This window comes from Eublepharis macularius, chromosome 4 (genome assembly GCF_028583425.1).
Source record: "Eublepharis macularius isolate TG4126 chromosome 4, MPM_Emac_v1.0, whole genome shotgun sequence".
In the NCBI taxonomy this organism is placed as follows: domain Eukaryota; kingdom Metazoa; phylum Chordata; class Lepidosauria; order Squamata; family Eublepharidae; genus Eublepharis; species Eublepharis macularius.
Genome location: NC_072793.1, coordinates 78,844,832 through 78,867,659, shown reverse-complemented (window position 1 = coordinate 78,867,659; position 22,828 = coordinate 78,844,832). Strand labels below are relative to the sequence as shown.

The 22,828-nt window shown below is 39.7% G+C and overlaps 1 protein-coding gene across 2 annotated transcripts in view; it reads left to right on the top strand.

The window, feature by feature from the left end:
* The window catches only part of RASGEF1C (RasGEF domain family member 1C), a 70,529-nt gene extending 51,275 nt beyond the window's left edge, over positions 1–19,254 (top strand). For both annotated transcript variants that reach the window (XM_054977400.1, XM_054977399.1), the window contains 4 exons: positions 12,396–12,491; positions 15,021–15,144; positions 17,172–17,244; positions 18,691–19,254. In XM_054977400.1, the coding sequence (XP_054833375.1) occupies positions 12,396–12,491; positions 15,021–15,144; positions 17,172–17,244; positions 18,691–18,715 (318 nt within the window). In that variant the 3' untranslated portion in view covers positions 18,716–19,254. The remainder of the gene's footprint in view (positions 1–12,395; positions 12,492–15,020; positions 15,145–17,171; positions 17,245–18,690) is intronic.
* Positions 19,255–22,828: the final 3,574 nt, after the last annotated feature.

Here is a 22,828-nt window from a genome sequence, read left to right as displayed (position 1 = left end):
AACAAGTACTCTCTCTCCCACCCTCTCCCCAAAAGCAAAAAGATTTGAAGAAGTAATGCAGACACATGCATGGTGCCATGGGAAGGAGGGAGGGCTTGTGTGAACATCACTCCTCCAAGGTGATTTTCCAAATGTTACAAAGAACCTCATTGTGTAGACTCATATCAAATGTTGTGAAAAGAAATCACAATGGACATAATTTTCATATTACTGAGTCTCATGCTTTCATAGTATAGCAAAATTTAAAAGAAATAGGCTTTTTCTAATTCCATTGTTTCAATATCAGTTTAATAAGAGCTTCTTTATCTACTATTTAATAGATTTAAATGCCAGAGCAGCAGTTTAAAAGCTGGGTAACAAGCAGGGAAGCCAGAAGGACTAGCTGGGAGAGTCTCAGAGCCAAGCTACAAGTGACGCCTTACACAGGTTGGACGCTTGTCAGCTTCCCTCAAGTTTTGATGGGAAATGTAGGCATCCTGGTTTTACAGCTTGGCTCTCCATTACAGCTGCAAGACCAGGATGCCTACATTTCCCATGAAAACCTGAGGGAAGCTGACAAGTGTCCAACCTGTGTCTGGCATCACTTGTAGCTTGGCTCTAATTTTCCCTCTGCATCCTACTTTCCATACTATTTCCTCTCCCTGGGAGCTCTCATAGCTTCTGCCCTTTCCCTGCTTCCTTCTTTCTCACCCAGCAACCATCCTATCTTTATCTACACCCCAGTCTTCAGTTTTCCCACCTTTCCTCCCTCTGGCAGCCTCTTCCCTTTCTTCTTTCCCATTCTCCTAACTAGCTTTTTTCTGTTCTCCCCCTCTTCAATTTCTTCTTCTCTCCTCTTTCCCAGCTTTATTCCCTCTATTCCTTCTGTTCCCCTTTTCAGTTCCCTCCCCCCACCCCCAGCCACCTTTGACTGATATAAACAAAGCTTGGAAGGCTCAGCAATACTATTGTGATTGTTTAGCAACCTCCAAAATGGCAATCAATATCTAAAATGTAGCTTCGCAATATCTCAGTAGGCACTCAACTTTTAAACTTGCATTCATTGCTTCTATTATTGGAGGGTTAGCCACCAATATATTTTGTTTAGATTTCAGATTTGTCCCCCACTCCCAGGCTCCTCCCCCTGCCACCACTCACCTGGCTGGTAGAGGGAAAGGCACAGAAACGGGCCTCCCAGGGTGTGCTCCAGGTGCAGTGCGAGGATGTCGCTCCTGGAGGACATCCCACAGGCAAGTGCTAGATCCCCCCTCCCTCTGGGAGGGTAAGGGGACCTGGCAACCCTACTCCCCACCCCCATCTCTCTCTTGCTCCATTTAATAGAATTTTTATTCACACTTTACAGCCCAGTTCAGAATTAAATATAATTATACCACAGGATGTTGAAGGGAGAAAACTCATAACTGCACTTTACCTTTTGCCTAGGAAAACAGAATGTTTTCATTGGCACCTAACACTAAAGGTACTAGATGATCAGATATAGAATTCCTGTCTCATTACTTCATCGCCTGGGTTTGGGATGGGGGCAGGGTTAAATGGTGTTGTTACTGTTCTAACTTATTTTCATTATGGATTTTTATTCTGTATTCTGATGTTACTTTTATAAACTGCTTGGAACTAGGGACTGAGATCTTTCACTAACTTCAGAAGATGGCCACCAATTTTATTGACTGAGCAGATTTATAAGGCAGCAGACCGGATGCAGAGCATGGCTTGGATTCACTAATAATTTCTCTGAACTGAAGCAATTTCCATCCATAGCATATTACTTCCTGGCCTGCCTCCTACCACTGTTGCCCAGAATGCCCCTTTGAGTGCTGCATGAGGGAAATCTACATTGGGAAGGGGAAATCAGCAAAAATTCCCCTTCTATCTACAAATGTAGATCTTGTGACCATGGAAATGTGGTGCAAGTCTTCTAAAATTAAGATTTTGCAGTGAGGCAGAATAAAAATCTGGTTCATTGGCTGCCTCAACTGCAGGGGAAAAATTAAACCCACACAGATCATTGCCTCCTGAACACTGAGCTCCTGCTGGGTGATGAGCTGATGAATAATATAGTAAGGAAGAGCAAAGAAATTCATATACAAAACCCATATGTGCTGAAATGAGAAGCTGATTCTTTTAAGATGCTTACGCAGTTTGTATAAATATGCAAGTCTGCTGTTCTGTGCATAATCTCATTTCTTGTGGAACTCATTCATGCTGGTTACATGGCATAGACAAATATATCCTTATGAACAAGGGCAACAGAAGTTTAATAGTTAGATGGAAATTTATTTTACAAGGGATAAAGACAGCTTTCTACTTTATCTGAATGCATAACATAATTGGTGTTTGAGAAAGTGTTTATGCATCGTGTAGAATCTAATCATTGCTAGCTGCTTGCAAATTCCACAGCCATTACAACTAATAATTCCCATATCCAAGAATCTGAAGACTGAAAATAAAATGGCCAATAATGCCCCTGTATAAATCTGTGGTGCGGCCTCATTTGGAATACTATGTGCAGTTCTGGTCACTGTATCTTGAAAAGGACATTATAGAGCGGGGAAAAGTACAGATAAGGACAACCAAGATGATTAGGGGGTTGGAGCACCTTTCCTATAAGGAAAGGCTGTAGTCTTTTTGAATAGTCACAATTCAGTTTATAAAAAAGATGACTAAGGGGGGCATGAATAAAGGATTATATGTGGGGGGCCCACAAGGACTTGTAAGGAGCATCCCATTTCCCTTTCCCTAACCATGGCCCCTTTCCTTCCCCTCCCCTCTCCCTTTTCCCACTTCCTTCTCTCCATCCTACCCATTTTTGTCTGCCGCCCTGTCTTCAACTTTTCCCCCTTCTCCCTCAGCAGCCTTTCTCCTATAGTCCAGTTGTACAGTGGGGAAACTTGGGGTACATCACTTTTCCCTGTATCCCCTTCTCTCCACTAGTTCCTCTTCCCTCCTCCTGGCAGCCCCCATATGCTTATCTTTCCTTATTTCCTTCTTTCCTTCAAACCCACTAAATAACTTACCTCTTATCTGCTTCCCATTTTCATCTATATTTATTAATGTACTTCCTTTACATACTGCCTTTCTCTACAATGGAGACCCAAAGCAGTTTATATCATTCACCTTGTTTCCATATTATCCTCATAACAACCCTGAAAGGTAGGGTAGGCTGAGAGAGTGATTGGTTCAAAATCACCCAGTGAGCTTCCACAACAGAGCAGGGATTCGAACCTGGGTCTCCCAAATCCTACTCTAAAACTCTAACCATTACACTACACTGGGGGTGGGGGCTGCTGTTGAACAGCAGCAATCAGCTCTGCATGGGTGAATCATGCATGTTGCATGGTATCAAGTTGTCCAGTGGTTGCTTCTGGGCCTGGCTCCTATAAGTCCTCTTTCAAAGGCCAAAACAGGCCTTTGAAAGACAGCTTTAAAAGGAGATTAGACTGATTCAAAGAGGATAGGTATGTTAGTGGCTACTAGTCATGGTGACTAAGGGGAACTTCCACATTTAAAGACAATGAACCTCTGAATACCAGTGCCAGGAGGCAAGTTCAGGGGAAGGTGTCAGCCTCTATGCCCTGTTGTCAGCCCACTGTAGTAACTGGTTGGCCACTGTGTGACACGGGATGCTGGACTAGATGGACCACTGGTTTGATCCAGCAAAGCTCTTCTTAGGTTCTTAATTTCACCACTTCCTAAAATGTATATAATATGGTCATTCATTTTACTCACACGAGATAAAGTCGAGTGAAATGCCATCAGCCTATGTAAAGAGCAATATTTATCTACTAGGGCCTTGTAGCAAAGTTCTTTTGAAATATATTTATAATATGTTAACACTTTGAATAAATAAGAAAGGGGTTAATTTATTTATGTTCCTTATTGGGCAGTGATTTGAAAGTTGTTGTTTTTTTTAAAAAAAAGTTAAACTCAGCATTTGGTTGTGAATTGATGGAGAAGTGCACACACAAACCCCCATTTCTCCCACTGGCAGCTATTTGAATGTAAGTGTATATTACATCATGGTGTGGATTTTTTTTCCAGGCAAGTGAAGGAGATGAATATCTTAAAACTTAATTGACTATCTGATTTGACTTGCAAATTTTCAACACATTCAAGCTGCTGCAGTGACTGCTCACAGTAGACTACACGTTTAATGTGTCATGCATTCCAATGGGCTGTTATCAAAAAGTAACTGTGTGGAGAATTTAATTTAGGGCAAAGCAGATGAACAGAAACTGTAAAGAAAAGCCTAAATGACATCCTATCAGTGCATACGCATAGTCTGTATTCTTTGGAGGCTTGCATACATTTTACTTTTTTTCTTTTAGGATTTATACATTGCTTTGCCTTCCCTTCTCCCCCTGCCAAGGAAGTCCAAATCAGTCTATAACAATAAGAAAAACAACATGAATGCTAATGTAATAAAGTTATGAATGAAATACTTGCCTGTTTTTCCATGCCTTCTAAACGATTTGAAGTGATTTCATTTGGAAGAAAGGAACATAGCTATAGTGGAAATGCTGAGGATATCAATACAGGCAGATGTAACTTAAACTGGGGATGTTCATGGAGACAAAGAGAAGAGCCATATATGTTTATGTGAGTTATTCCCCACAGTATGCTGGGAAGAGGCTCTGTAGCACCTCAAACTGAACATCTGCTTTGAACATCTGAAAGAGTTCTCTAGAAGGGATAATCCTTGTATACATAGGTGGAAATCTTACTGTTACCTGCTTTTGCTGCCTCTCCTTGCACGCTAATTCCCCCAACTCACAGGGAGACCCCCCATTTGGGTAACAGTTTGTCCTTAGATTCAGGTATATATTAAACAGTAATGATTACAAAATGGCACCCTGTGGTAACCTGGAAAGTTACCAAATATTATTGTCCCTTCAGAGGCAAACAATAATATTCCAATGTGGCTTATAGTAACTGCCTGGCAAGACCTAGAATTACCCTGATACATCCTGAACCTATACCTGCAGATGCTCTGTACATTTTGGTGATCAGTAGTGTCATAATGTCATGGAAATATGGATTAGAGCACATTATATTTAGTGATACACATGTATTCTAGTGAACTCTGTATGAACTTTACTATAGTTTTTTTTCTCGTGTGATTGTATAACTACACAGGTGCGCCTTCATCTTTGACAGCCACTTAAAAATAGTAGACACTATCAGATAAATGTTCTCTAATTGTAGAATGGACTAATGATGATCTGCTCACTTAACTTTTCCTGTCATCTTTACTGATTTATATTTTATCTTGCAGCTTGACATAGTGTCACTTTTTGGCTAGACTACCACATTATTGAAAATATGAATAATTAATTAAATCTCAAACCAATAATAACTGATCTATGTTATCACATGAAAAAATATCTTAGGTTTCTGCACAAGATAACATATAAAAGTGCTAACCCAGATAGCAGATCAGGGTTTTAGCTGAAAGAAATCTCATGAAGATCTAGATGAGGAACTTACCTTTGCAATGTGCTATGGGAACCTTAATGTATTTTGTAGTAAATCTAATTGATTTGAACTTAAACTTAATGGAGTAATGTTAGGAAACTTAATTCTTGTTGCATTTATCTGTTCTATTTTTATAGGTTTTCTTTAATAAGTATTTATATTCTGATATCTTGCTTTATTAAAAAGTCTAGAGTTTATTTTAATAAAAGAATAAAAGATTCATCATCTAGGTGAATATCCATAAGGCAGCTCAATGGAAGATTTTCATAGTGAACAGGAGCTTTCCATAGATGGGTCATGTGAGTTACAGTGTAGGTGCATTGAGTTGAATAGACTTCAGTTGCTCTGGGGGCTGAATTGTTGGGCTAACTTAAATAATCCACCTTGAATCTCAGTGAGAAAGGTGGACTATAAATAATGTAAATAAATATATAAATCTGGCCTTTTCTGCCTTTCCTAAACTAAAAATATACTCTTGGTGGATTAAAAAGTTGAATCCAAGCAGGAGCAGTGTCACAGCAGTCAGCATTATGGTTCTTGAGGTGAATATGATTTATCTGAAAAGAAAGCAAATTCAATTCTTGGACTTATTCAGAGACACATTTTTAGCTCAATTAAAGGTATTTTGGTTAAAGAAGACGCAAAGTGCCAGAATTAATGGATACAAATCAGCAAATGAGGTTAGGCTGAATAACAGAAATAAGAGTTCTGACAGTTAGGAGTGTTAAATTCTAGAATAGTTCTAGAAGCTTCATTGTGGGACCAGGAAATCAGGTCTTCTTAATGCAGCTTGGGGCAGGTGGGGGGCAGAGATTCTGAAGCATGGAGGAAGCTATTTGAACCCATTTGCAAAATTCTGAGGTATTTGTTTTTTGGACTGAAAATGCATGTTCCAGGCACTGGGATTATATGTCTGAATGGCTTCTAACATTCTACAACTACTATAAAATTAGAAAAGCTTGGCTGAATCAGACCAAAAGTCCATCTAGTTTCACACAGTTGTCAACCAGTTGCCCTGGAGGGCCACCATATATGGCATAGAAATCAAGGCTTTTTACTGATGTGGCATCCTAGCACTGGTATTCAGAGGCTTACTACCTCTTTAAAGCCATTTATGCTAGTCCCCATCGCTACATCCTTTAGTAGTGAATTTCACAGTTTAATTACTCATTGATTAATTGGACAATCTTTTGCACTGAGCCCTTGAGGAGAAACTTTCTCTTGGGATTGCAGATTTGGCTTGAACTATGGTCTGATCATTATCTACTGAAGGCAAGGATGTAATATGACCCCAATGCCCCACAAAAAGGGGAGGGGAGGAACCCATTAAAATGGTCCACCTGCAGAGGCTCATGGATCTTTTTGGATTCCAAAATGCTCTGAGGATTTTAGGATTCCAAACACATGCTCTGTTGAGGCTGCAGTGGAAAGCTTGGAACATGAAGCTCATTGAAGCCATTGATAAGATTTCTCCCCATTGACTTCTCCCACTGTTGAGACATAAGCCAACCCTGTGGTTTACCACAGAGCCAGATGATCTGAAGAGGACTGGAAGATGTCTAGAAAGTCACCGATAGAAAACTCATTCTGAATCTGATAAAGTGTGCTACAAAGCCCATTCGAAGAACTATGAAGCAGCAGGGATAGCAGCAAAGAAACATTATTTCTCTGAAACACTTGCATCAGCTAGCTGGCTCACACCCATCCCAGTTGTTTAAAGCATCATAACATCTTGTGGCCCCTAAATCTGAACCTTTACTGGCTCAAGAACAGACAATTAGCTGCAACACCTTCGCAAAGTTTATGCTTGTACTCTGACCTAGATGCCTGCTGTAAGGTGGAAAAATGCTTAATTCATCATCTGGTCTGTCTGTAGACAGTTTTGAACCAGTTACAGTGATGGATATTGACAGAATCCTGGCATCTGAAGGCCACTATTTATGCTCTGGATCCTTGCCCATCTTGGCTGCTAAAATCATGTAAACACCGCATAAATTTGCTCTTGTATCATATATCAGTCACTAACTTAAAGTGCCTTCCCGTGGCCACTCAAAGATGCAGTTATCCACCTGCTACTTAAAAATCCATCTATAGAAAGATGATGTGGCCGATTATCTCCAGTTTCTAACCTATCCTTTCTGGGAAAAGTTACTGAGAGACCAACTCCAGGTATTCCTTATGCTCTGGACCTTTTTCAGGCTGGCTTCAGGCCAGGCTATGGGATGGAGAGGGCTGTGATAGCTTTAGCTGATTACCTCTTGTTTGACTATAAACAAAGACCATGCATCTTTGTTGCTCCTCCTGGATCTATCTCCAGCTTTTGATACAGTAGACCATGCTATCCTTTTGAGGTGTTTGGAGGTAGAAGTAGGTATCAGGCGATGTGCCTTGGAATGATTTAAACAATTCCTCAGGGAATGGACTCAAAGGGTTGTTGTTGGTGACCACCTATCTTCAGTATGGGAATTATCATTTGGGCACAATCTTATCCCTCATGTTATTCAACCTCTATGTAAAGCCTTTAGGAGAAACTATAGGTTTGGAATTGGATGTCATCAATATGTGAGTGATGCCCGGCTCTGTATCTTGCTACCCAAATCCCCTGGTGATGCAATAGAGGTACTGAGTCACTGCCTGACAGCTGTGGCCACAAGGCTGAAAGTGAACAAACTGAAACTAAACCCAAGGTTTCTGTTGAACTACAGTAACCTTTCAAAAACAAAATCCAACGGGAAGCTGCTGAATTGGAATTCATTTGTAAATTTGACTCATTCAGGCTGGGATTGAATAGAGATTATGAATGGTTATTTCATTATCAGAAGTAACTGACTTCCTTAACAGAAGCAAACTGATTTCCATATCAGAAGCTACTGTTTGCATCTACTCCTCCCTCCCCTCTCCACCTATATATCTGACTAGTTTCTTCTTGTCCTCCATGCATCTGATGAAGAGAACTGTGATTCTCAAAAGCTTATGCTACAATAAAGTTGGTTAGTCTTAAAGGTGCTACTGGACTCTTTTTGATTTTGCTACTACAGACTAACATGGCTAACTCCTCTACAGTTTTGATTAACAGCCTAGGGATTATTCTGGACCCATCACTGCTGCTGGAGAATCAAGTTAATGCAGCTGCAAAAAAGGCCTTATTCCAACTTAGTCTAGCATGGAAGATGGCCTCCTATCTTAACATGGCTGACCTGGCCACTTGGATCCATGCCATGGTACCATCCAGACTAGACTACTATCATGCACTCTGTATAAGTCTCCCCTCAAGGTCAACCTAGAAACTCCAGTTGGTGCAGAATGCCACAGCTTGAGGAGCTATTCCCATTCTGCAGTCATTCCATTGGCTGCCCATCAGTTACTGGGCTCAATTCAGGATGTTGACTATCACATACAAAGCCCTCATGGTTTTGATCCCTCATATCTACTGAAGCTGCTCCACCATGGCGGCTTCACTCATCTGAATGGGGCCTTCTGCAGGTTCTACCCTGCAAATGGGCAACATTAAAAGCTGTTTGTACATGATCTTTCTCTGTGATGGCCCCATCATGTGGAGAGGCTGCCTGAAGATGTCAGAAAAATTTCCACTCCTGGCTTTCCGCAAAATATGCGAAACTGAATTACTCAAGAAAGCTTGTTTACACAGGTAATAGGGCTGTGCTGTGAGGAAATGGCTCAGAGAGATTCTTGTGATTAAAGGGACTGTAGACTATACAACTGGGTACTACTCTCTGTTGGTATAGAGATGTTCCTACTGGTTAGTTTCCACGTCACTTAATGTCATGTCAAATTGCTTGGGTTTTGTTTCAGCACTGTTTCAGCTCTGTATTCGAATTTACGTTTGTATTTGGTTTCTGCTTTCCATAAGCTTTCGTACTATTTATTGAGTGTTCCAGTCAATGATCGTATTAACCTAGATTTTGTAATCCACTTTGAGTCTTGGTGAGAAAGGTGGACTATAAACAAACAAACAAGCTTAGCAGAAGGAACCTTTGCCAATCTGCTCTTCTCATTGCATTCTCTGCCCTCTTCAAAAGGTATTGGTAAAGGTCACAGGAACCCCTGAGACAGTGTAGGCTGCATTGTTGAGGGTTCAACAGGAAGGGGGAGCTGGCAGAAATTCTTGCCTGACCTTCAGGAATGATTTTTGGAGACTGAAGGGGGCTGCAGTGGGAAAGGGGAATTTGCAAAGGTTCTTTCCATGAACTACAATCTCTTCACAGTCAGGCCTCATTTGTAGGGGGAACATGCAGGAATGCAGTTCTGGTAGTTCCCCAAAGAGGTCACATTTCAGGGTGGCCCCGCCCACCCAACTCTCGGCCATTTTGGGCCTGTTTCGGCCTGGATTAAGGCTGAAACGGCCTGGATCGGGCCTCTGACGGTTGGTAGATCACTCTCCCGCTCAGCAGCATCCCGATCCTAACCATTTTGGGCCCATTTTGGGCCATTTTCAGCCCCTTTTTGCCATTTTGGACCCAATTTCAGGCCTGAATGGCCAGGATTGGGTCCAAAACAGCCAGGATAGGTGATGTCAGGGGGTGTGACATATGCAAATCAGTTATGCTAATGACATATTTCCAGCGCTGTCAGGGGGCGTGGCATATGCGAATGAGTTATGCTATGAGTTCCTCCAGCTCATTTTCTACTAAATGACCCCTGTTCACAGTGATTTAGATCCAAACCAATAAATATATTTTGTAACTTCCAACTAATTCTTGAGTAAACCCTTTTTGCATGACATTAGAATTCAGAATACAGTCCTGGACTGTTCTATTCTCAGGACTTTTCGGTAATAGCAACCAGCACAGAAATCTGGTTGAACTATATCTCAACCAGAAACCGAAGGAGAAACCTAACCTGGAGCTGAGAGCCAAGCTACAAGTGACGCCTTACAGAGGTTGGACACTGGTCAGCTTCCCTCAAGTTTTGATGGGAAATGTAGGCATCCTGGTTTTACAGCTTGGCTCTCCATTACAGCTGCAAGACCAGGACGCCTACATTTCCCATCAAAACTTGAGGGAAGCTGACAAGTTTCCAACCTGTGTCAGGCGTCACTTGTAGCTTGGCTCTCAGAGAGAGAGAGAGAGAGAGAGAGAGAGAGAGAGAGAGATCAGAAATAAATAACTGAATAAGGAAACAAGATCCCATAGAGAAGACATGAGGGGAAAAAATCATCTGAGGAGACATAGTTTGAAGGTTGTTTGAGAAAAGTGGAATATGAATCAGAGCAAATGAGCACATGGAACATGTTGCTTGGTCTTTTAAAAAAAAATAAACTCAGCACAGCATTCATAGCAGCTGTTTTCTGGAGTCTTCTCCAAAGGGCTCTCCTGTTCAGAAGGAGGAAAGTTGTATCCATATACGGCTATTGTGGCCTTTCAACTTCCTTCAGTTTTGCAATCTTATTCTTCCTCTGTCTAGGAAACTTTCTTTTCAGCTGTACATGAAGATGGAAAAAGGAAAGGAACAAGCTAATCTTAGACAACACGTTGATGCTTAGAGCTTGCAGCCAAGCCACACACAGTAGCTCACTGGAATGTACTGAATCTGTACAGTACAAAGGGAATGGAAGATGTATACAATCTCCAGAGCCTACTGCTGTGTGCATTTTAAAATGCTGCCACCCTTCCAGATACAGACACACCAAATTCTTACATCCCTTGTGCTTTTCTCTGCTGTGTGTCAAATGCCACCCTAAAATCCAGGCTTTCTCCCCCCTCCTCAAGGTTGTTTGTTTATTTTCTTTATTGGTACATCACTTTTCTCCCTAATGGGGACCCAAAGTGGCTCACATCATTATTTTCTCCTCAGTTTATCCTCACAGCAACCCAGAGACGTAGGTTGGGCTGAGGGGGTGTGACTGATTGAAGGTCACCCAGTGAGCTTCTGTGGCAGAGTGGGTATTAGAACCAGAGCATCCCAGATCCTAGTCTAGCACTCTAACCACTACACAACACTGGTGTAGAGTTGTAGTAATATTACTGTTTCTTACTGGAGGCTGTATAGAGGTGTGGGGGCAGGTGTCAACAGTCAATCCTCACCCCTTGAAAATGTGTGATTTCCTTGCATTACATCGTCACTCTGTATCACCAGGGACCAAGTACTACCTAGAGGCAGTCCTTCCTGTGGAAGGGAGGAAAGAAGATACCGCCTCTCCTAAGATGGTACGTGCCCCCTGATAGTGTTGCCTCATGACAGCAATGTTGCAAAGGTGCCATCTTGAAAGCAGAGGTCTGTGTTGCTGACTAGAATTTAATCTAACCATGATTTATCTTGATACAGCCTCAGTGTAAACCCATTTTGATTCACTGGATGTCTGTGGAGTGTACACCATGCTTTGGAGGGTACACCCACTGCCTAGATGCCAGCTCTGCAACATAAATCATACTCTTTTATTTGCTTCACTGGAATGTCTCCTCTCTGTTGGAGCCTTTGCAGTGTTCAGTCACAATAGCTGATTATGCCGTATGTTGCTTGTTTGAGTTTGTTAATGTTCCCTTAGCCATATCTATAGCATCCTATAATGTCATTGAATTCTTTGGCTCTTTCATATCTTTTTCTAGTCCATGGAAAGTTAATCATTATGCTTATTAAATGTTCTTATTGCAAAAAGATCTTCTGTTTGCTTAAAAATTAATGCTATTAAAATATTAATAGGTAATCAACAAAAACTTCAGAATACATTTCATTATTTTGCCATGATATTCAGAGAAAATTTGTTCAGTGTGCTGCAGCTATTCTATGGGTTTTTAAAGTTATCTTTTGTATCCTATCTCTTCTAGACCTAGCCAGTATTAGTATTGCTTCATTAGAGTATTGTGCTGAAAGTTAATCTCTCTTTTCTTCTTTTGAATGGGTTGTTCTTTCATGCAGAAAAAAACAGAACTGCAAAGATAATAGTTATGTCATTCCCTTTACAGATTGTGATCCCGTTCTTCAGCCTACTGATCAAAGACATTTATTTTTTGAATGAAGGATGTGCTAACCGCCTGCCAAATGGACATGTCAACTTTGAAGTAAGCAAAGCGAATATCAGCATCAAGTTCATAGAGTATTACTCTGTTTGAGTGCTGGTGTTTACATTTTAGTTGAGGCAACAAAGCCTACAGACTCTCAAAAGGGCTGCAGTTGCCTCAAAAGTCAAATAGCAATATAACTTCTCATTAAAAATACCATTTGAAAAGATCAGCTTAGATTTTTAGTTTCCCAAGATCATTTGTGGAACAATATATGCAAATTTATAGTCATTCTTCCTTCCACAGAAGCCAGGTCCTGGAGATTATATGGACTTTCTAGAGTAGGCAGGATTCAACAAGGCACAAGTGGATGCAGTCAGGGGAGAAAATTGCTGGTTTCTATTGCTCTGATATACACATCAAAACTCAAACTGATGTATTTTAAATTCAAAGATGTGTTTATATATTAGACACTTCATTACTTTAGTAAAGTAACATCCTTATACAATCGAAGTCTGAATGTCACGCACAGTGTGTGCGTTATGTTTCTGAGGCCCAGGGCTTTGAATCCAAACCATGAGGCTGGAACCAGAAATCTCCTTCTTTCCACTCATGAAGCTGGATGGATGGATACCTTCTGTGACTAGAAGGGAAAATTCCATGAGCAGAACACTTTCAGATCTAAGACAGAGAATTTTATTATAAGATGTGTAGTGTCCTTAATGCTAGACTTAACAATAACAAGGCAACATTGTTTCCAACAAAGGCACAGTTTTAGTCAATCCCATTCCTTCTTTCTCTAGCTGCAATTAGAACAACTTCCTTCCTTCCCCTGTCCCTGCCCACAACCAAACCCTAAAACACTCCCATGTCACATGGGGAATGATGTTGTTCCTGACATGATGCAAAACAGCAACAGGTTGTGGCCGGGGGTGGGGGGGAAATACAGTAAAATCAGCTCCAATCACAAAATGTTGGGTGAATTTTACTGAATTGGCCCCTGGCATGACCCATTGCTTCCGTGCTGTGCCAGGAATGACATCATTCCCAGCATGACATGGGAGCATTCTGGAATGCGCAGGAGTATGCATTGCCATTCTGCAGTCCCATTCCTGAACCTTTCCCCTCCACTGACCATGTGAGAGGTGGTGCAGGGTAGAGACTGTCATCAGAGGATCCCTCATCCCTACCAGGGCTCTGGCAACCCTTGTCAAGATGTGAACTAATATAGCCTATCCTGTCTTCATTTTCTTTCTTTGTGTCACTGAAGCCCAGGAAAAGAAGTACCAAAAATAGCCATTCTCCCTGACTCATATATATAGGAGGAAGAGGTAGGAAGGGAGATATGTTTAGCAGCCAGCAGGCACCTTTGGAACTTTGACACAGTAGGTGTAGCCACCAAATGGCTGCCTTGGAAGCTGCAGCCAGCCACAAAACTGGCTGCCACAGGAGGCGGAGCCAATTACAAAATGTCAGAGAGTGAGGTTATGGATAACTCTGATAGTAGGTCATCAGTGCTTGAAGCATAAGCTCTATTTAACAGGATGCCTTTTAAAATTAAAATATTGTTTTAAAATATTTTCTTGGCTATACACAAAGTAAAAATACATACTGAACAAGCTAAGAAACCCTAACCTGCAGGCATCTAATATATTTATACAAAAGGGAAAGGGGGAACGCTTCTCCTGGTTATCTCTTTACATGAGTCCTTTCATGAGACCAGCCATTTCTAACCTGCATTATTACTTGATGGTGCTGAAAGGCTGGTGAGAGCTCCTTGCACATGTATACATTAAGAGAGATTCTGACCAGATCTGATGGAAACATGAATGATTTTTGAAAAGTGAACACAATTTGATGTACTGTTGTTATTATCAACTTTCATCTTAATTATAAAGATACATTAAAATTGGGAAGATCTGATTACTTCAACAGAAGATCCTGATCAGTGCATCAAGAATTTTAGCTGTGCAGCCCAATCATGTTGAGTCAGAATCAAGTCCCGCTGTGTTTTTTGAATAACACTCTGCTTTTTGTCCAGATAAAGTACATTATATAAAACCACTATCTGCATTATATACCACAGACACCAAATACTGAAAAAGTCCCATCTGGCCATGTCCACTTTCTAAAAACATTTGGCAGGTATCAAAAAAAGAGCCACATAGGGGATTCCTGGTTTAACATATCTTTTCTAATACTTCATGGTTTGTTTCAGATTCCCGTAATCCTAGACATAATACATTCCTTATTAGATGTTTCATCCTATTGCTTACATTGATTTACACTATGCAATCTGCCTTGAGTCTCAGTGAAAAAGGTGGGAGTTAGGAACAATAAGGTAAATAAATAAGAATCTTAAGGAAGCATACATAATATTTTCTCCTCATTTTACTGTAGATTAGGCTGAGAGAATGACAGCTCAAGGCTGCCCAGTTAGCTTCATAGCAGAGTGGGCATCCACACTCAGGTGTCCTTATATGTACATAGGTATGAAACGCATTCACTGCTTAGCAGTTATATGAGCCTTAGTAATAATTTTAAGGATATACAGTGTCTCTGTACCCACATTTTAAAATTTCTTTACAGAAATTCCTGGAACTGGCTAAACAAGTAGGAGAATTTATAACATGGAAACAAGTAGAATGTCCATTTGAACAAGACGACAACATCATCCACTATTTACATACAGCACCCATCTTTACTGAGGATGGTAAGATATTCCAATTTATGTTTAGCAGTCTATGGTGATACACATTAATATTGCACCATCACACTTGATAAACTGTAATTTTCAGAATATGTCTTCCTACAGATCTGTTGTCTACAGACTGCTTAAAAATTATTCTCTGGGCCTTTGTCTTTTCCCATAAGTTTTCAACCAGGCACCTTGCTTGTAGCAAATCATCTCTCTGGTACCCACAAAGGAATAGGCCTTATAGCTATACTATGAGATGCTGTCATGAATGTCAATCATGCTCTAGCTGAAAGCATTCTGAGCTGAGCTACTATTCCCTGTAAGTCAACAAGACCATCTTTCTTTAAGTGAAGTTTGTGATGGCTGCAGGCAAGGAAGGCAGAGCCCAGCTCCCACCAGAGGGAGATTTACCTTTTAAAATGTTCTTAGAGGGGGGTGGAAAGCTTTCACAGTAGTCCTTTCATCAAGCAATTTATCATTCCTATTTGCAGATTAATTTCTGTCTGCCTCTCTTCCTACCCATCCAATCTAACATGTTACTCCCTGCTATTGCATAATGGGTTAATGCAGTCACATCCCATTATCATCATGTCACAGATTAGGGTTGAATTTGTTGGCTTTGCCTGCACATGTACATAACCTTGGCTGACTTTTGATTTGTTTCTGAACTTTTCACTTTTAAATATCACCCTTTAAACCTCTTCCATATTAATCATATTATACAGCTGGGACTTAATTTGCCACACATGAACTGAAAGTAGCAAAGAAAATTACTTTCGATTCCCATAAGGAACAACTGTCAAAAAGTGAAAATAATGTAAGCATTATAAGAAGGAGACAGAGAGAGAAACTCTGCCAGTGCTCAGTGTCTTCTGGAAAAGTCCTAAGTGGATTAAAGAACCTATATGAAAGGGACCTCAGTATTCCAGATATGAATAGGTAGTTGAAGTAATCTGTTCCTGCTCTCCAAATGATCCCAGTTCCTTTCCTCAGTCTGGGATTTCTTCAGGCATGATTTCACTTATTTGTAGGAAAAAGCATGTACACCATATGCAAATCATCTTGATGAGAATTCTTTACTTGTGACAGTGTATCTCAATCAGGATACAGAGCACACACAGCAACTAATGTTCCCAAAAGGGCGTGCACTTCTTTATTTACACAAAGTTCATCCAGCCAATTCAGTGAAACTTGCAAGAAAATTAAAGTCTGGATGCACCCATTCTGATGGGCATCTGTATCCACGTTAGCTTTGCAATCAGAAGCCTGCTTCCTCCACATATACCTTTGTTTCTTCGTGTTTCTTCTTTGATTCTTCTTTTGTTTCAAAGTGAAATCTCAAAAGCATTGGGAGCATTTGTTGGGAACATCTTGTTATGCCTAATAATAATAAATAGAGAGTTCCTAAGGGAAAAGATGTGGTCCAAAATATTGTATTGAAGTGGCTTCCCTGGATGTTATGGCACAAGCCTCTGCCTGAATTGCAGAAATATCCTGTGAGAGGCAGAGCTGGTGGACTTTGCTTCCCTTGCCACGTGAAACCCCTTCCTTTCCTGTTGCTAAAATAATTTTGCCAGTATAAGAGGACAGGATTGCTTCTGCAGCTGATAGGCTAAAAGCACTAGGGGTCACAGACGGTCGACCCCAATCTGCCTCCACCGTCTTCTCTCAAAATATTCCTTGCACTGTGTTGTTGATCTGTACACTGCACGTAGGCATTACAGGATCAGTTTGTCCTTAGCGTGAGCTGCTTTCCTTGTGCCAGCATAGCAGAATTTAAATTGATTTCTTAATTCAAAGAAAGAAGATTTGCCAGTTCAATCTTCACTTAAAAATACATCACTTGGTAAAATGCTAGCATGAAACAAGCTTAAATTATAGTTGTGCACATTTGCATTTTTACTCAGAAGTAATTTCCACTGAGTTCAGTAGGGTTTGTACCATGTAAATATGCACAGAATTGTGTAGCTATGTTCTTGATTGTTTAGAGTGCCATCTGGGCAAATGGTGTCATAACCAATCTTGCCCTGCTCCCTCTTTAGGTTTGTATCTGGCTTCCTATGAAAGCGAAAGTCCAGAAAATCAAACGGAAAAAGAAAGGTGGAAAGCACTGAGGTATGAGTTCATTTTTGTTGAGCCAGAGGTTCCCATCATGGAAAGTTTGGTGTGATTGGGTATAAATGATTGGACATTTCCTTTGTCTCCCATAGCAACCACAAATTTAGCTGAATGCTAAATGAAAGTTTAAGAAAAAAATAGTATGTTCCATACAAACATTACTTTATAGTTTTTTTAAAACCAGAAAAATTACTTCAAGAATGGATGGTTGGATTAGAGAAGTAGCAGAGAGAGAACATCCAAAACATACTTTTGGATGTTTTAGGTGGGTAGCCATGTTGGTGTGCAAGTAGAATAGTAGGATTTGAGTTCAGTGGTGCCTTAGAGACCAACGAGATTTTCAGGGTATGAGCTTTTGAGAGTCAGAGCTCCCTTCTTTAGATACCACTGTTTGATGTGTTTCCTACATATTATGTTCAAGGTAGTAGCACTAATGTCATATATTTGCTTGAAATTAATGATTCTGTACACAGTTGGGCCCTCCTCTGACACACTAGGGAATTTTTGTGTTAACTGTATAACCATAGTAATGCCAGTAATTATAGTAGTATCTTGGTTGGATCACTGGAGTTGCTAGGGTACCATCACACAAACATGTGAGAGGACCCATGGAAATCAAAAGTAGTTGTCTAGATACAAGATAGTGCAGGATTGATTGGTACTCATCCCAACCCCTCATAGAGACATAGGTTTCTATAAAGAACTTGGTTTAACGCAAGTGTGGGATGTTTTGCTATAAAGCAGTTTTTCTTGTAATGATATTGAACTTATACAAGAATTAATGTGATGATGAAAGATTGATACTTACTACCTTTAAATAAAGTGGTGGTTATACTGAAAGCATAAATATAAGTTATAATGCAGGTGGAAACCACTACCAGTATTAATGATTGCCACCTTGTCTATAGATGTTTTTAAGATGCATCTGTATTAATGGCTAGAAAATGCATGTAACTGCAGCTTCAGAAGGGATACTCAGATGTGTGATTTTCTCAAACAAATGGATGTTAGAAAAAAATAACAATAGTGCCAGATTTTATTTAAAAACTTTGCCAGTTGAGCATGTTTTTATCCTAACCCCTGTGAAGCTTAGTTTCCCCAGTGTGTCATCCTCCCTTGGCTTTCTTCTAAAGGTGAGGTCACACTCTTTTAAAAAACTTTTGCCTGAGTTTCTTCTTTGGTCTTATTACTGCCCCAAAGCATAGAGCATAGTCAGCTTCAATGCAATATAGAGAAATGCAGCCAGACTAATTTTGAATAATTCTATGCTACCCTTTCTTTCTTTCTTTCTTTCTTTCTTTCTTTCTTTCTTTCTTTCTTTCTTTCTTTCTTTCTTTCTTTCTTTCTTTCTTTCTTTCTTTCTTTCTTTCTTTCTTTCTTTCTTTCTTTCTTTCTTTCTTTCTTTCTTTCTTTCTTTCTTTCAACTATGTTTCTTCTTTGCAGGTCAACTATTTTAGGAAAGACTTGAAGATAAAGATCTATGACTACAGTGGGATAAAATAAATCAGCAAAACTACTTTGCACTACTGATTCCAAAGATGCCTATTTTGGGATTTAGGAGATTTTATTCTTTATTTTTGGATGCATTTTTGGACTATGTGGTTAAGAGGATTAATCCACCAGACTTAAAAGATTAGTTTTTTTTTAACTGCACGCACAATGATGTTTTCTAGCAACTCTCAACAGCAAAATCCTGGAAGGTGGCTGGACCAGAACCAAGGCCTAATCGCTGTATAACTTTGTCTCTGAAGAAAGGGCAAAGGATGGGAGCTGTGATGCTGCAAACACAAAACAATCTCAAATGGAAAGGTACAGGGTGTGTATCTCAGAAGCAGGGTGTATTGGACAATAACACTCAGACAGCTGTCAAAAGTTAATTCTACCAAACACAGCATTATTCTGGTTACTTTCCATATAAGGAACCATTTCCCCTCCACAGACTTCAGTCTTATTGAACAATATATTGACAGCAGGAGAAAAGACTTGTACAAACCACATCCATGTAGAAAATTCATGCAACCCTCACCCATTTTTTAAAAAATATACAGAATCCTTTGAGCTGTGAGCATCTGTAATTTCTCCTTCTGTCTGGGTGTGAATCATAACAATTTTGTTAACAGTATATAATACTGTCAACTTCTAAGTTGTTCTGATGAAGTAAATGGCTCTCAGTTTGACTTACCTCTGTATGAAGCATGTAGCATATTCTCTAGTGATGTTGACTGATGGTCGAAAGAAAAAGGCCTTATTTCATTGTCAGTTGATGGAAAATGAACCCATTAAGGGCTCTAACAGGTTAAAATGATGGTTTTCTTTCATCTACTCATTTTATCTTCAAGTCTGGTAAAGAATATTTGACAGGAAGACTGATTAGGATACTAGAGCTCTTATTTCTAGTGCATTAGAGGTGAACATTTTTACTCCTTAAACATTGCACTGTGAAAAAGAATAGTCAACACACTGTTCACAAATGGGTTATCTCATTTTATAATTCTCCTTTTTATGTACTGAACCCATGCTCACTGCTTTCTATCTACGAGGACAGTAAGCCATCTATTATGTCTTCTTGTGGTGTTTGATGGAGATCAAGGAGGCATTACTTAAGATAAATCTTAAGTACTAACTAACATGTACCATCATATGAAACAGAAGTAATATTGCAGTTTTTAAAAATGTAAATATGAGTTACAGAAGGGAAGCCAAAAGCATACTGTGTATAGCTAACTGTAAAAAGAACAAAGGGAAAATGTCCAGGTCTTCACTTCACAATCAGGGCTTTGTTGCATAGTAGGAACAGAACTGTATCACTGATACCATTTTACAGGTAGTTCACTTCAATAATATTTTACATACAGTGGGCTTAGTCTCAGAATCACATGTGCTCTTTACTGCATATATACTCTGCCCCCACCATGTATAGGATTTTATTATGACCAATGTCTGAAATGGCCCTCATCTGAACAACAAAGCAGTCATTAGACACTGGGATATGTCTGAATAGCAATTTGGCTAGACTGTTGACTTCCACTTTTGAGTGTATAAACAACACAGTCTGATAAGACTCCCCAGAGTACTGCTCTGAAGCCATCACGGGTGCTTTCTTTGAATGAGGCCATCTTAACCTCTAGGATGCAACTCAGTGATTGTATCTACAGGGACTTAAATTATCACTGTTTGAAAACTATTCACACGTGCTCATGTTTCTATTCTATAATGGAATCTCATTTCATGACAGCTTCTACATTTCATGTCAGCCTTCCAAAAAACCTGTTGTGAAATTATTAGGTTATGGAAAATTTACACTAGTTATTCATTGCCAAAAAAGACAAAGAAAATAAAAGCTTTGATAAGCTTCCCTGTCTGGTCACCCAGAGGAAATTCTTTGGCACAGCCAGATAAGTAGCTATATACAGGCCTCCTCATGTGATCATCCACACCCCCACATTGCAAGTTCTGTGCAAACTTCACAGCTTTTAGGTTGAAATCTACAATGTGGGTTTGTAATGTTTGTGCCATCTCCTGTGTTTGTTTCTGGGTTTTTTTTCTTTAATGGATTTCAGCATCTGAATGGAGAAATCATAGGTTATTTGAAGTCTACTTGTGAATACCCTATGGAAGCACACCTTTTGATTCCTTGTGGGGCATCACAGCTGTCCATTATAGCTGCAGAGTTGTACGCCCCTCCCACATGGACTGCATATTACGTGGGAAATGAGTAGCTGTGAACCAGCTGGTCTCTATCTAGTAAAGAACCCCTTTGGTATTGGATCCACTCCCTCCCAAATACAGCAGAACCTTGTCTGCCAAGGGCTGAGCTTTTGACTTGTAGCTACATGGTCCACAGGCTTCAGTCTCAAGGGAATATGGGCAAGTGGCAATGTGGAAATTATTTGATAAGAGGAAGACAGTGTGGATTTGATGTTATTCAGTTTTCTATTTAATATTTGAATATGTGCTAATGAAAGGTTCTCTTAACAACTATTCACTTCCCTAATGATTTCTGTATAGCACCTTTAGATTCCAACCAGCAAACGATAAACATATGCATAAATAACTATCAGAGGCATATGTGTATTCTCTGAATGGCCATTTCCTTAAATATGTTCATGTTTTGAATTGCCTATTTGTGACCTGAATGGCTGACATTATATTGCACAGAAGTGGATGAACGAGCTTGCTTTTTTAAAAGTGAAAATGCTCTTTTGTGCTAAGTGATCCAAGGCAGATATAATGTTTGCAGAAGTCAAGCTCAGTTACCAGCCAGGTCTGCAAAGAGACTCCAAAAAGATGACTTGTGGTCTGATCAAAATGTGCATCTGGTCTATCTGTCTGAGGTGCTGATGTAATGTAATGTCATGCTTTTTGACAGATGACAGGCATTCATCTGATATAAGCATTTGTTCTGCTAATGTACTATAAAACATGCAACAGTATTTGGCATAGGATAAACTTCTCTCAGAAGAATTCTTCCACTCCAGCTGAGTTTAAGGACATCTTATTGGAAGTTATGATTGTCAGAAGTTGAACCAAAAATTTAAGCCCTGGAACTATACAGTTAGGTTAAGCTATATGTTTTAAATCTAAGTTAGTGGCATTTCTCAGATGTGCTGAACGTCCTTTCTTCCAACACTGATGGCAGCTGGAGATTAACCTGAGGTTCACAATAGTATAAAATATTTGAAAAATATTTGAAAAAATAAGGTACTATTTGTAGTAAATTAACTTCTATGGTCTCTATATATTGTTATTTAGTTACTCAGTAATGATAATGAAACTCCCCTTGTTTTGGAGATAAGAATGCAGAATTGTGTATATGTAAACTTGGATTCCTAAAAATTTCAGCTTTCAATTTGCTTTTATATTAGTGGGAGGGAGAGAGAGAGATACAGGTGTGCATATTTGCCTTGTCAGACACTTCTTGTGGTTTGAAAAGATATTCATGTTTGCTCACAGTCTGCAACACTTATTGCCCAATCCCTTTAAAAAGCCTCAAGCACTGCAATAATACCTAGCTTGAACATATTTTTGTGAGATTAACTAATTTACTTACACTTTTGATTTTGTCACTTAAACCAGTAATCTGAACACCCTTGGCACAGAGTTTGAGTGGAAATACAGAAACCCCTTAATAATCTGTTCTTGTCTCTGCCAACTAATAAGATACCTCTGAACATTTCTCTAAGGACTATGCATGAATGGGCAAAGCAGACTAAAGTAACAAAAACAGGAAATTGGTAATACTGCACAGAAATAAAGTTGGCCATACTTAACTCCTGTACATATTAACTGAAGCTGCTCAAAGTAGCCTGGCACCTGAGCTGCTTTGACAAATGTATCCCTTAATAAGTTACCTGGGAATTTACCAGAAGGTCATAGAAAATGATTCAGATATATAGATTTCTAAAATATCCAATAATAGCAGGTAATGAATTTTCTCCTATCTAAAAGAAAGTAATAGCTAAAAACATCATGTTCCGATCTTTTAAAAGCATGCAGATGCTGACCTAACCTCTCAGCAGCTAGCTGACAACTGCTGAAGATTTCCAATTCCATTATTTTCCAACAGATTTGCATTTGTGAC